This window comes from Glandiceps talaboti, chromosome 6 (genome assembly GCF_964340395.1).
Source record: "Glandiceps talaboti chromosome 6, keGlaTala1.1, whole genome shotgun sequence".
Lineage (NCBI taxonomy): Eukaryota > Metazoa > Hemichordata > Enteropneusta > Spengelidae > Glandiceps > Glandiceps talaboti.
The window spans coordinates 15,949,392-15,964,542 of NC_135554.1; the positions used below are offsets into that span (position 1 = coordinate 15,949,392).

Genomic DNA, 15,151 nt, shown 5'->3' on the forward strand with positions numbered 1-15,151 from the left:
TAATTTCTGACACCACCAAATTTTATTGGAAAAACAGTTTTTGCAGAAGGAATTTCTTACATTTACACATAATTATATCAGTATTTTACACAAATATATGACAAAGTTTATATTTTATTTGTTTGTTTTAATTAAAAGAAAAATAATAGTGTGCTGATAAAGTTTTGCCACAGATAAGACAGATAAGCAACAGTTACAACCCTTGTCTCACTTCTTTGTAATTTAGATAATTTAGACTCACCAGAAACAAGGCAAGTCTTGTGAGAGTAAGGGTAACCATCACAATATAATGTGTGATATTAAAGTAAGCCAAATTACCCAAAGTTTGTTGGAATGGTCATCTGTCTGCTCACAGGTATTGCATCAATGCATAGCTTTGCTTTTAGTAGTCAATTATCCAAAGAGTGAAATAATTAATACAACGCAGAGACACTTCTAAGCTGAAACAAACTAGTGATGACAAGCTAGTGTAACAGTGACACCTGTCAAATTATAATGACTTCAGTACATATTTACAAACTGGGTGACAACCAGACAACTAATTGATTCAAAGTTTGCTTTCAGAATTTATACAAGTAGTTATATATTACTCACATATTTATTTTAAGATATTGTTATATAATTTAGTTTCTACTTTACACACAACTCCACATTGTACACGTAGTACAAAAACAAATATTTAGTAAAACCAAAAGCTTTAATGTTTTGAAACAGATTTTTGTGTAGCCCCCCCCCCCACACCTTTCCCTCATTTTTCGCTAGCCAGCCCCCCCCCCCCCACTCCAATTTTCAAGTGACCCCCCAATTCCTCTGACACCCCATCGTAAATAATGACGGCTCCCTAAAGCCTGGAAAATTCTTTGATTTGCAAATATACATATATGTATACTGATTTACATAGGTTATATACATGCAGTTCGAAGTTTTTTTGAAAATTGAAAACCAGGATCGAGGCACATTGCAAATCTATGCTGGACAAGTGCAGCATCGGCTTTAGCTGAACACTCCTGTAACTACAATCATAACATCGACTAGGAATCCAAACATGATTTCCCAAGAAAGATCAAGGAGGCTATCAACATCAGATGCCCAAGATCAACACAGACGCAGGACACCGACACTGATTATACCGTCACCTAGTGGTAAGCTGCAGCTATGGAATGTCATTCTGATGACGGTCGTCGATTAGGACAGATAGAAAGATCAATGCTTGAAAACCCTCTTGAACTGATTGTGCATTAAAACCTACGTAAATCATTTAATCTACCAAGCTGAACATTTGTGGTCAATATACAATGCAAACTGTCACCCCAATATGCACACTTGAGCATAATAAGATGTGATCTGTCTGACTGGAGGACATATATATTCAGACTGCAATATTTTTATGTCAAGTGAATATTTATGGAAAACGTTTTCATGATTTTTACTCTACTTTTGCCAAAATATAATATCATGAAAAGTCAAAATCTTTGATGAGGTACTAGTTTTTCTCTCCGATTACCCATAGACCTTCAACCACTCAGCAAGTATCCTGTCAAGACTTCATGTCTATATGAAAGCATGTAATAACCGTGGTGCAGAAAGTCCTCTATAGCATAGTATGGCTTTGCATGTTTGTATTCAATGAAATACATACAATGTTCAAGTAACAAAAAGGTGTAAATGTTGGAATAGTAATCATAAGATCAATTCAACTACGTGAGGGGGATGGGTAACAAGTACACAACAACAACGACAACCAAATTGCAATTGTTGAATACATTTATTACATCAAAAGATCATATACTGATGTAAACTTACAACTGCTGGTAGGATCAGAATGCAGAAAAAGCTATTACCTGGTTTTATATAATTATACATTCTGGTCATTGGTTGGGAAATCACATTTATGAGGTCTAATACTTAAATTGTATTCTGTCCAAAGTGATGTGTAGGTGAATTTCAAATCATTAAATATCTGTTTTTTGTTAGATCTTTGTCAAAGTTATGACTATACTTAAACTGAAGTTGAAGAAGGAGTGTCATTCCATTGTTGTAAGGAAGACTATAGCAAGGACTCTTGGTTTCTCTTCACCTTTGACATAGGAAGACAATATGCTGTGAAAGAACCTCATATCTTTTGAAAAGTATGTATTATAATTTGCTTGTATTTCTCAACAACATACAAACAAATTTCCCTTTTCCTCATCTTCCATCATGAAACTTACATTGCATTCTACACATGTTGACAATTTTATTCGTACGAATCCTGGTGGAATTTCATTTCAATGTTGAATATATTCTAAATCTATTGGTGACCTTCCCCCCCACATGAACCAGTATGTATAATCAGTGTACATTTATCTTGCTGGTTTTAGATGTCCTGTTGTGTCTTGTCTAGATTTTATTGAATGCAGCCACATCCATACTTTGTACCTGTAAGGAAACAAAATGAAAGATGAAACTGACACCAAGATTACTATTCACTACGAATAACACTTGTTATAAGAATTTTATATTAATTATGTACATTAATTATGAAATCATTTCATTTGTTGAGTAACCTGATAAAGTTATAGCCTCATTGATATTGACAAAAAGTTATAATACTTGATATTGACAAAAAGTTGACAAAATCCTCATCAGCATGACAAGGGTTTATCATTGTTGCTGAAATGTGATAGAGGGCGCCATTTACTTCATGGCAGTACAATATGGGAAACCAACCATTCCTAGTTCCAAGATCTTCATGCTAATATAAATGTTTACAAGATATTCTCATATCTATGGCAACATAAGTGCAGCATTGTATGGTAGTTTATCATCTTTGCTGAAATGTAATGATAGAGGGCGCCCTTCACTTCATGGATGTACATGTTTTGATTTTCTACATGATGGGGGAAACCATTCTACTTACAAGATCTTCATGTTTTGTGATTTCTTCTTCTAGGAAGTCTGTTCCCACTTTATCGTCTTCAATAACACATCCAATTTGTAACTTCTTAATGCCATAACCAACTGGAACCAATTTTGCTGATAAGGAAGAAAGCAAGAGATACGAGTTCAGACTTGTATCTAGTGTTTGCTAAAGTGTGAACACATGTACAAAATTGGATTATATATCATGATAGCTATTAGTCGGTAAGGTATGCTGTGATGGGTTGCTCTCATACACCAGCAAACAGGAAAGATCAAGACCACTAAGGGTGGCGTGATACAACGTATCACATTCTCGACAGCTATGCTATGTAATGTACAGATTCAAATTAACTTTATACAAACATTTCAAAATATGAATTGTGAATCCTAATCATACTAACCAAATGCTATGATGGGTTCAACTGATCCTAAAGCATACATGTTTCTTAATCAGATTGTAATTATCAAACAGTCAATAAATTTAAGTGTTTTCATAGTTTTGATATCAATTTGAACCTTATGAACTGCTTCACCTAACACCAGCCACAGTGGCCAAGTTCTTATCCTTACAGCTGTGATTTGTGCCCTTAAGTTTATTGACAAGATTTGAACCATTTTTCTGTCTACATGCAGTTTCCAACCTAATGATGGGTACTTAGATATGACCTTTACACAACAAATCAATTGTAATCCTGTGTGCATAATACAGCAGTGTCTAGAATAGAAGAATGGCCACGTCTCTACTGATAAAATAACAGTAATGTGAAGACCCAGGGAATTGAGACATGGCCTTGGAAGTATAAAGCCATGTTTTCTCTACACTCATCCCGGTGATCTTAATCCAGCTCTCTGTTTCAAATCACTGAATTAATGAGATAACAAAATAATGTCCAATACTTACATGCTCCCCAAACAAGACCATCTGTTGAAATATCTCTAACCAATTTTTCAATTTCCTTCATATCTGCCCAATGGATGAAAGAAACATTCATGATTGCATGTTACAGCTATGATGTACAACAAAGAAATTAACATTACAACCTTTTTTGAATTCATTTACAAATATATACATATAAAGTGTATCCATACTTGTGTGTTCCTGCAATAGCAAGAATCGGTGGTGAAAGTGTCTTTACAGTTATTGGTATTTGTTTACTTTTACTCTGGAGATAAATGAAACTTACGAAAACAATGCACAAATACTCCAACTTCATTAAAGGAATTACACCTTATTTACTTCTTACACTTTTTGTCATTTTCTCTTCAGTTATTATGTCGTTTTAAAAACAACTTTTGTTTTGGTGTGAATTCATCTGTACTCTGTGCTTATACTCTTTGTCTGATTGACTCTTTCCTGTTTTCTAAGTTTTTTAATTTTAGACTGACTATTTTTATTCCCTGTACAAAAAAAACTGTAGAACGTTTCATAAACTGACAAGGTAAGTTGGGGTATATCCAAGCCCTTGTAAGAATTATAATTGAAACTACTGGAATCAAAACACCACACACAAAGTTGTACACATTTGAACAAATTGGGAGATTTATTTCTCAGTTGCTGTGTCATGACACTGTGAGTTCACATTATTGGTATGTTCAAAACTGCCATTATTTTGCCCAATTTTCATCACAGTTTGCACAAAACAAATGACCTATAAAAGTTGGACTTGTAAAGTAGATCTTGTCTTACCTGTTTCATCATCCCACTGTTATTGGAAGCAGGACAGTGGAGAATGGGAGAGGAGAGAAAAATGCAGAAAATATTCATGATTATAAAATAAGTGAATTACAGGATTCATTGTGCTGCCTGGTAAGAAATAATAATTGTAACTTGTAATTTAAGTCGCGTAATCTGAGTTTATAAACTTTTCACTCAAGTGAAATTACTTTGATACATAAAACCTTAATTAAACTATGCTAGAGTTATGTTAATGTCACTGCATGCCCTATGACATTACAATTGTCTTCTGGCATTATTACAATAGTTAATTGCTTTGTAGGGATTTTCTACACATTTTTGTTCATATAATAAATTACATAATTGTATTGTTTATAACTTGTACTGTTATACCAGGTTTGAGGGCAAGGAGTATTGGTCAAGTATGCTTCAGTAAGTAGAATACTGCCAGTAGGTTTTAAATGTGCAGCAAAAATTACCCCAAAATTGTTACACCTCAGTGTGCCCCCCCCCCCCCCTAACTCTTAGATAGCACACACTATTATATGGATAGACAGTCCTAATAGCCAGTCACACAATACACTGCATTTGAACATAAACTATTTGACAAGTTTCATATTTACACACAATGCCAAATTGGGTAATATTGGTGCTACAAAACAAACAATACTGGTGCTGGGGGGGGGGGGCAGTGTAACTAATCAACTTACAGGTTTTACATCAAGGACAAGACTAGATTTTGCAACTGGACCTGGACCCTCTGTGAGAAAGAAAAAAATAATTAAAATCTGGTCGATAAAATAGGCAAGTATTCATTGGTGATTATTATCTTATAAACTGGTGAGAGAACTTTCAGAGTTGTGCTGAAAAAGGTCAAATATGAAAACACATTTACACATACATACTAATGTACACTGACACATGAATGCATGCACACTCTCTTTTCCCACACGCACACGCACGCACACACACACACACACACACACACACACTTCACTTCTCGTAATGGTGTCTGAACCTTATCAAAACCAATAAGCCACATTACAGCAGGTCTCCTATCAGTTACACACAGTTACTGTACATACTTACTTTTGGCTTTCTTCTCTGCATACGCCTGCAATCTCTCTTGTTTTAATTTTTCTGCTGCTGCATCGGCCTGTCAAATACAAACTACTGATTTATTTATGCTGGAAGTGAAATACAACACATTACAAAACATGCAAATATCAATCTCTTTCATAACACTTCACTTATAACATCAAATATATCAGATATTGTTGAATACGATTGATTTCAAATGAGTAGTTGGGGTTGGTGGGGGGTGGATGCAGAGGGCACTCATTCATTTGACCTACATTTTTGTACATTTCATTTCAAAATGGTCACTGAACTTTGATTAAACACTCGAGAAAAATCATAAAATTATTAAAATACCTTTCAAACTTTGGAAGCACAATAGATTCACTGATAGTTTACCTGGCGGTATGTCAAGTAAATTGGACACTAAAATGTACTTCTATGAATCAACTTTCTGTGATGAAAAGTTGTGGGTGTTTCATATTTTATAAACATCAGAAGTTTGACAGTCAATGTTATTTTCTATACTTGCCTCCTCATCATCTCCAAACAGATCAATATCATCATCATCATCATCATCCTCATCCTCATCATCATCTTCCTCTTCAACTTTCTGAAGACAAAATGAATCAATATGAATGGTTGAGATATGGTTGAAAAAGAAATTACTGTTTTTATTTGAACAGTCTCAGTTTGGATATTCAACGGCATCTTATAATCTTGCTATGTTGTGTGAAGTTTGTGTTAATTAAGTTAGACAGAGGTTGTGTTTTCACTCTGAGAACTGCTAAAAGTTGGTGTATATCGGTGTTCTTCTGAGAGCCAACTTGTTACTCTGTTAATACGTATTATGTAATGAACATTTCACTCACACACCTGAAAATCAGTAAAGCATAATACTACTAATAATCTTTATTTGTCCAAATAAATTTGCAAATTTGTAGAATAGTTGCCACGAAATAGCACCCTAGTGTTGAAGAAGCAGGAGGAAACTGGAGTATCTGGGGAAAACCAGCATTGTTCGGTAGTATCAAACTGAGCATCACCCTTCTTACATACAGACCTGGTTAATTTTGAATCAAACCTAGCCAACACTTGGCGGGTTTGAACCCTGACTGCAAAGCCAAGAGATGTATGAGCTAACAGCTCCACCACCAAAAACCCTACCAAGCATAAGCTCAGCTACAATGACCCAATGAAACCCTGACTCTGATAGCCTAGTAAAGTTGTTCTCTGAAGAAAAGAAAGGGTTTGTTGTACAGTAAAAAGATTTTAGCATAGAACTACGAGTACTTACTGGTGGTGGTGCAGGTGTACCAGATTTTTCAAGTGTTGATACTCTGCTTTGCAACTTCGTTAGTGCATTTTGAAGATTCTGTGTAACTACGGAAGACATTTAAAATGAAATTAGAACTATAATTTTATGAATGCTTTCAACGTGGGCTTTGTGCTGACTGGAGCACTATAAACATAATATTTGATGAAGAGTTGTGAAACCAAAATAATACCAGTAGCATGGACATTATTTCAACATGTCTGTGATTTCCAAAAGATACTTTAGTCTAATGGTAGCATTTATAACGCTACATGATTTCACTGATGTAAATGATCAAGAAATGAACTTGAAATCCATCATTCCAATTTCAAAATCTTTCAGAACTCATGAAGTTCTTCTACATGCATCTTCATGACTTGGGTGTATACTGCTACCTGACTGAAATCCATGAAATGTTTAGTCCTCATTTTTCCTAACCTGATATGACCCCCAACAGGACACTTTTCTTAAATATGTCACAAGTGGGTACTAAGATAGATTAATGTACACTAACCTAGCTTCAAGTCTTTGTTTTCCTGTTCAACAGCAGACAACCTAGATTTCAGCTCTCCAACCATGTTGTTTTCAACAGCAAGTCCAACAGCCAGACCAGTACCCTGTCAAGATTTAAAAAAAAAGAATGCATGCAAACCTTTTTAAGACTGATTACCTTTGTGTGGACAGTGGTCATTTCTTTTATAAAACATTAGCTGTAACTTGGCAACTTTTTGGGTGCATATTGGTGTTTGTAATGATGTCACTCTTGATGTTGTACATCCAGTTGTATACATCTCGAATCTAAACATATGTATGGTTTACATGGTTATATTATGAGATGGCATTACCATGATGAAAAATACTATACAGTGTGTGTACCTGAATCATTTTTCAACATTTGTATTATAATGTCTAGAATTTGAACTTGAACTTGAGAAAACATTTGTCTACATTTAAGCATTATACCCAGGATGTACAACACCAGTGTGTCGTCATAACAACACTATCCAAAAAGATGTACCAGTTATAGCTACCACGACTTTACAATGTGGATGAAAGTTGCAAAAAAAAAAATTGTGTAAATATACAGAAATCTATCGGTGCTTGATGGTGATTTTAAGGATTGTATTACACTTGTCAGCTGCCATTCACTAATAACTGCATTAACATATTAAGTGGAGGGTAGAGAAAAATGTTGAAGTTATTTATTGCCACGGCAACACAAACTAAGATGCATAGTGAGACAACAAGAAAAGAAAACGCAATCTTAGTATCAGAGATTAGAGATGACAAAATTGTATATACTGGCAGCAGAACAGAAGCAGAAATCATGCCAACAATATGCTGTATACTGCCAGCAGAACTGAAGCAGACATCATGCTAAGGATATGCTCAACTAGCATCATTGCATGCAGACTTTTGAAAATACATTTTATTACTACCAACCACCACCACCACAACAAAGGGGCTGTAATGCAGAGATGCATGCAGGTCAAGAAGACGACGACAACAACAACATAGACAATACACATAAAGTAATACACACACATAAACTACATATATATGCAGATATGCTTTTGTAATATTTCCTTTTTTTTCATGGAAATGATTAGGCTTTGTAGGCTTTCCAAGAAATGAATATTAATTAAGAAATGCTGTCTTTGACAAACTGAGAGGAGGCAGAGCTACTGCAAGACTGGAATTTTTGATAGCGGTTGCCAAATCCAAAACTTTCAACGATGAATCACAAATGAATGCAATAAAATTATGATTCTTAGAGTGAAATATTGAAATGACGTGGGAAAAGACTTAGACAGGTGTACTCACACCAGCATTGGTTAGAGTGTTTTGAATGTTCTTTCGAGCTCTGGCTATTTCTGACACAAGACTACTCGAGGCGCCCTACAAGGCAAATTGATAAAAAACAAGACATTGAAAGAAGACACCAAAACATAAGACAAGATAATAAAGACTTGAAGACAATGAACTATGTTAGTAGATCAATACATGTATAAACTACTGTACTGTCACAGGCTTCCTGATAAGCTTAGGGATAAACCAAACATTGATTTCTATAAGCCAAATCAATGGAATGCAAGGAGAAAGAGGACATGATTTGTGTATTTAAAGCCAGGACAATGGAATGTAGCACCTTGTTGTGGGAAACACTCACGGAATATTAATTCCCAAAGATGACCTTACCCATGTGTAGTAGCAAGCAGATAAATAAGGTAAAGAAAGTCAATCATGAGGTTAAGTTGTACAAATTTATGCAACATACACACAGAATGAACTAATGTAGTTTCTCCACTTATACCGAACTGTTAATTCAAGACAAATAGCTCTCAGTCTGACTAACATTAAAGGTGATTCAAAATGCTCACATTCACTATCGCTAATTTGCTAGACGACATGTTTGTGAAATGCAGTCTGGTTTTAAAACTTTTAAAAAGCGTCTGCAAACACCTTAAAATGACCCTTTTTCAGTCAGTTCCCTTCGGATTTACTTCGAGAGTTTTCGGGTATTTCCGGTCCCACCTAGACCACGGGATTTTATGACGTCATAAGGAGTAATGGTTAGCACGTAGCCTATGACGAGCGTAGTCACTAGGTGAATAAAACTCAACAGCATTGTGAAAAATACATTGCTGGTGGTTGTAATAGACATCAGTAAACAAAAACTACAGTATACATGTCTTATTAGCCAACATTTACCGATATTTACTCACACTATCTGACTAATTGTCAGTGTCTGTGGGTATAAATGCTAAAATATTATCTCCCCATATTATGGCAAAATAAATCAAAACGGCTAGACTAGATATACATAAACACTTGTAATGTCGTGTGTTTCACCTTTATTGACTTTTATTTATCTGATTTTTTTATTATTTGCCGACAAGAAGAAGCATTATGATACCGTCGTGATGCGTTGACGGCATCCCGCGCCGAGGACGGCATATATTTAGCCCAATAGTATTCGCGTCGCCTTTTGAACGGCGCATTTAACAACAAAGTAAACATATTTCATCTCGAATAAATATACTAGCTATTTGGCTTGTGAACACAAGTTTACGTCTATTATTTTCGGCCAGGGCTGTCTAGGGCGCAATACTCTAGTCCGAGTCTGAGACACATGTAAAACCTCAGAAACTCGCATTCGGATCGGACTGAAAAGAAGTACAAGTAGGTCTCATCGACTTGTTGGGGACTCGAATTATTGTTTATTTTTATCACTGTATAAGCTTACAGGTGATTATTATATATCGGTAGGTGGGTAGTGTTGTCAAGTTTTGTGCAGTAACCGCGGCCGCGGCAGTAAGCTTATACTATATACTAGGATAGTTCCGCGGATCAAAGCTGAAGCAGTGTATGTACGTATGGAATCGGGAGAGCACATTTGTGTCGGGTTGAATTTATCTACGTGTTGATATAATCCATATTTATCAATTAGATATATTGTAAAATTCTTCAAGTCGTACAGAAATAACGTCTATAACTTCAAAACAAACCCTGAGAAATTGGACCGGACGTGGCTAAGTATCTAGTTGCAGGCTTTCTTTCATAACCATGTGCTGGGGTCACGACCTTGATTGCCGACGTCAATATTGTCCAATCATATTTAATATCTTGAACACATCGCGATATTTGATTTGTTGGTTTCCTAAACTGTATACTTCGAATACCATGATTCGTTACAAAATTCTTCTAATGAATATTAAATAGGCTCGTTGTATTACGTGATATCGCAACAAGGGAAACCATACAAGTTTTCTTCCAGACGAGTTGCTAAAGTCATGTAAATGACAACACGAAACTCACGAAATTTCCTCAATTCTTTACAATTTTATTGCTGATAATATGGGTAATCTAATAGCTCGTATATTTATTCGAGATAAATATGTTTACTTTGTTGTTAAATGCGCCGTTCAAAAGGCGACATCAGCGAGTACAGTCCAGTATAGTATTAGTGGGCTAAAATATGCTGTCGACGCCATACATGTCGAAGATATTGTAATGCTTCTCCTCGGCAAATAATAAAAAATTCAGATAAATAAATTGAAACACGCGACCGACATTACAAGTGTTTATGTATATCTAGTTTAGTCGTTTTGATTTATTTTGCCATAATATGGGGAGATAATATTTTAGCAATTATTATACCCACAGACACTGACAATTGGTGAGAAAGTGTGAGTAAATATCGGTAAATGTTGGTTAATAAGACATGTAGAGTGTACTTTTTGTTAACTGATGTCTATTACAACCACTACCAATGTATTTTTTCACAATGCTGTTGAGTTTTATTTACCTAGTGACTACGCTCGTCATAGGCTACGTGCTAACCATTACTCCTTATGACGTCATAAAATCCTGTGGTCTAGGTGGGACCGGAAATACCCGAAAACTCTCGAAGTAAATCCGAAGGGAACTGACTAAAAAAAGGTCATTTTAAGGTGTTTGCAGACGCTTTTTAAAAGTTTTAAAACCAGAATGTATTTCACAAAAATGTCGTCTAGCAAATTAGCGATAGTGAATGTGAGCATTTTGAATCACCTTTAAACTCACATACTAGACTATTGGAGTAATACATGTGTACAGTTTTCACCCATTACTTTTACATTGCAAAGACATATCTTAAAATATCACCAAACAAAATTCTATTGATAGTATGGTACAGTAAGCTTGTGCTTTGTAAATATCCGGGTTCACACACTGATAAAAGTCCTTGTCAAAGTTTCCACAAGATTTCATGTCATTTTCCGTGAGTCTGTATTATCAAATAAGGGTGGTTTGAGAACTCTCCATCAATGAAGTGATATCTTTTTAAGGATAATTTAGTTGTAAAGCAATGGCAATATCATCATTTCATGACTGGTCATTTTCAATTTAAATGTACTCTGATGGATAAATTACATTTTTAAAGACATTCTAGGAGAAGTCTGCATGTCAAGGACTTTCAATGAATGCATGAACCCTGAAATTTATAATTATATTGACTAAACCCCATTTTGCATTCATGTGCTTTACAATGACAAAGTATAACACAATTACATGAATTCAGTATTACTTTTAGTACCTTAGATAGCAAGAGTGTCATTTAAATCACACAGATGGTCAAATGGACCCTTTCACTTCAACTTCGCCCTCTAGTGTTTGTTATGGTATCATATGACTGACATTGCTGGATGAAAGGTCAGTGTTCGCAATCAAAGTTGTGATGCATGCTTTGTTAATGCTAACAGAGTCAGTGAGAGGGCTGTGATAAGTTGTGAGAGAAAGTTACACTTACTCATCATTAACTCACTAGACAATATGTTGTATTTAATTCAAGTACCTAGATTTTATCTGTCAATCTGCTTGGAAGTCACATTCAGCCAAGTCAACTTTCAGTTACAAGTTGTTGTTTTTTTTTGTTTTTTGTTTAAATTGTAGCTGACACTGTTCACTTGGTTACGCTTTTCACAAAGTGTAGAAAACTGAACCGTGTCTCGATACAATTTTGTGGTCTATGTTCTCTGAACTACCAGTACTACGTAATTCTGAGCCTCAAAACAAGATATGTTTTGCTGGTCAGTCGCTCAATATCTTTTGTACAATTTCATGCTAGATTATTATTCTAAAAACTTTAATTTGTGTTTGAACTAGATACTAGATAGATGTACTGAGACATACCTGTACCACGAGCCCAGAATGCTGCTGAGCCAATTTTTCCTGGTAATTTCTTTCTGCATCTGCACAGCGAAACTTTTCAAACCAGATGGTTTCGTGTAGTAATGGATGTGCCATGACTGACTTGGAAAACTGCAAAGAAAAGAAAATGTATAATATTCACGTTTAATATACACGTGAAAATACAATCACTGCAATGAAAAATTTCCCCAGTGTCTATCCGTCATACTATTACTAGTATCTTCCAGATGGATCATCACAGACTATCAGACAGTTACATGTAAATTTTGTATACACAGTCACACCCTTACTTAGTCTAGCCTAGGATAGAGTCTATCATAGTATCATAGTCTATGTTATTAGCGGGCACCACGAATTACTAAGGAATACGTGATTTTCACAATCAAAGTGTTTAAAATGGTTACATGGCGATGAAAACTTCTTAAAAGTCGCCAGCTAGCCTTAGCTTCTAAAAATTGAAATTTTACCAGCCGGTGAACATCCGAACGTACATACAGCATAAGTTCTTCGAAATGACATATATCTGACATTCAAACTGCTTATATCTGTTCTTTGTAATTGTTTACCTTGATAATTACTTGTATGTTATAATTCCACAATGTATAATAGACAGTTACCTGCGTTGAAAGACAGAGAGTAGAAACAACACGACTCAGCTGGAATGGCCGATGAACGAAAAGGGACACATGTGTTGCCGGCAGCCTCGCTTTGAAATTTAAAGCCCCAGAATGCCTAGCGACATTTTCATTATTTTTACGTTTTCCTGCAATGAAGGAGTGAAGTATTCATGTAAAGGCCCAATAATGAGCTCCTGGTTATTATCTGTTTTTGAAAATCGAGTCTGGGAAATTGTCGATGTGAGCAAAGCTCATATGCTGGTGACCTGCAGTGACCCGATGAATTGCCTGCCCTCATAGACTATATCACAGAGAACTTTTGTTTTTATATGCTTACTTCATAGAAAAACCCCAGGACGACTGGTGATGTCCATATATTGATTTAAAAAAAAATGTGTATGCTATATTGCTATCAATGAAATAAATAAGGAAATATGTCAGGTCTGTGGTTATCACCTTTCAAACCTGTATAGTTTGTTTATCGTATGGTAACTTCACTATAATGTGTTGGTAAACAATGACAAGAAATACACAATGAGTGTAAATGTTCTTGGGGTGTACTTATTTCTGTGAATGATGCATTTTGTATTCTTACTGATATATACTTTGAACCACCGCTTGCTAGAACTAAAATCTGATATTTAGGAATGATACATATCGAGGAAACCGCAGTTATGTCGTCCAATTCACGTACTCTGATGTCGTGAATATGGATGGATTTCTTTATGTCGGCGATCACTCTATCTCGGAACAAACAAAAACGAAAAAACGACAATAAACGAAGGAAATTGAAGTAAATAAAGAAATCGAGCCGTATTTAGGGGCGACGTCAAAAGATCGATGTTTACAAAAAAACTTAATTGCTTTAGTTTGGGGGTGGGGGGGTTTTGGCCAAAATAATTTCTCAACCTTCAAAAACGATTTAACGCCATACTTGGCAAATTTAGTACGATTTCAAGGCTGCTTTTACCTAAAACACTGCGTACAGTCGGTCCGATTTATCAGCGGTACGCGGTTCAGCTTTCAAATTTGCTGCAAAATAGGTATTTGGGAACGAGGTGGGTATCCAGAGTGTGCGTACGCACATTTCATCAGTTGGCGTCGTCGAGACACGAAGGGTTCGTACAATTTTCTGGTCCATATATGTTCTCCTCACACAATTTATAAATGCCCTTCGAACGACTTTCAGAAACTAACGAACAAGATTTGGAAGTTAAATATCAAAAAACAACAGGGCAAATCCCGGGCCGGTGTACAGGAAAGCGCGTTAAGCGCAACGAAGTTGTGGCATGCCAAATACAAAAATGACCGACGGTCATTAGCCGAGTTCATGTCCCAGGAGGTCGAGTCGAAACAATCTATTTTGAAATACGTTAAAAAATATGTTTGAAAGTTAACGAAGTCACAGTGGGTACGTGATCAGAGCCGATCGTTCAATCGTAGTGGTAAATTTTAAAGGACCTTCACGATAATTGATTTCAATAGACTATGTGGAGAGGACGTTGCCAAAATCCACCTACGCGAAGGTTCTAAGTTAGGCCATAAGTTATAACGTGAAACTAATACGAATGTAAATCCGGAAATTACCGATGAGATGTCATGTTTGATGTGACCTCTCAACTTGGACTAAATTGTCGTAGATAGCGTGGTATTGCGAATGTTAAATTTATTTCTACACTCGCAACAAGTTGATCATTCAACTGATGTTGATTCAATCCTTCGTGAAAATCAAAAGTTCGATCGCCTGAAATAATTATTCAGCAATAGTTTAGCAATTTCATACAGATTTTAGATGTTTGTAGATGATAGTTGGAATATGCATGTGAAAACCGTGGCCGCCGCGTCAACGTGTTCATCACTGTCGTGGTGCGATGT

The 15,151-nt window shown here is 35.7% G+C and overlaps 1 protein-coding gene across 2 annotated transcripts; it reads right to left on the minus strand.

The window, feature by feature from the left end:
- Positions 1 to 2,330: 2,330 nt before the first annotated feature.
- Positions 2,331 to 13,350, minus strand: LOC144436265 (elongation factor 1-delta-like). 2 transcript variants are annotated; one of them, XM_078125010.1, is made up of 12 exons: positions 13,277 to 13,350; positions 12,642 to 12,770; positions 8,793 to 8,867; positions 7,483 to 7,585; positions 6,951 to 7,036; positions 6,186 to 6,266; positions 5,666 to 5,732; positions 5,287 to 5,336; positions 4,589 to 4,604; positions 3,803 to 3,865; positions 2,900 to 3,015; positions 2,331 to 2,418 (listed from the first exon to the last, which is right to left on the minus strand). In XM_078125010.1, the coding sequence occupies exons 2-12, from the start codon at positions 12,753 to 12,755 to the stop codon at positions 2,380 to 2,382; spliced, it is 810 nt and encodes a 269-aa protein (XP_077981136.1). In that variant the 5' UTR covers positions 12,756 to 12,770; positions 13,277 to 13,350; the 3' UTR covers positions 2,331 to 2,379. The 2 variants fall into 2 exon arrangements, with proteins under 2 accessions (XP_077981136.1, XP_077981137.1); XM_078125011.1 differs by having other exon boundaries at positions 13,226 to 13,349.
- Between the last annotated feature and the right edge of the window lie 1,801 nt (positions 13,351 to 15,151).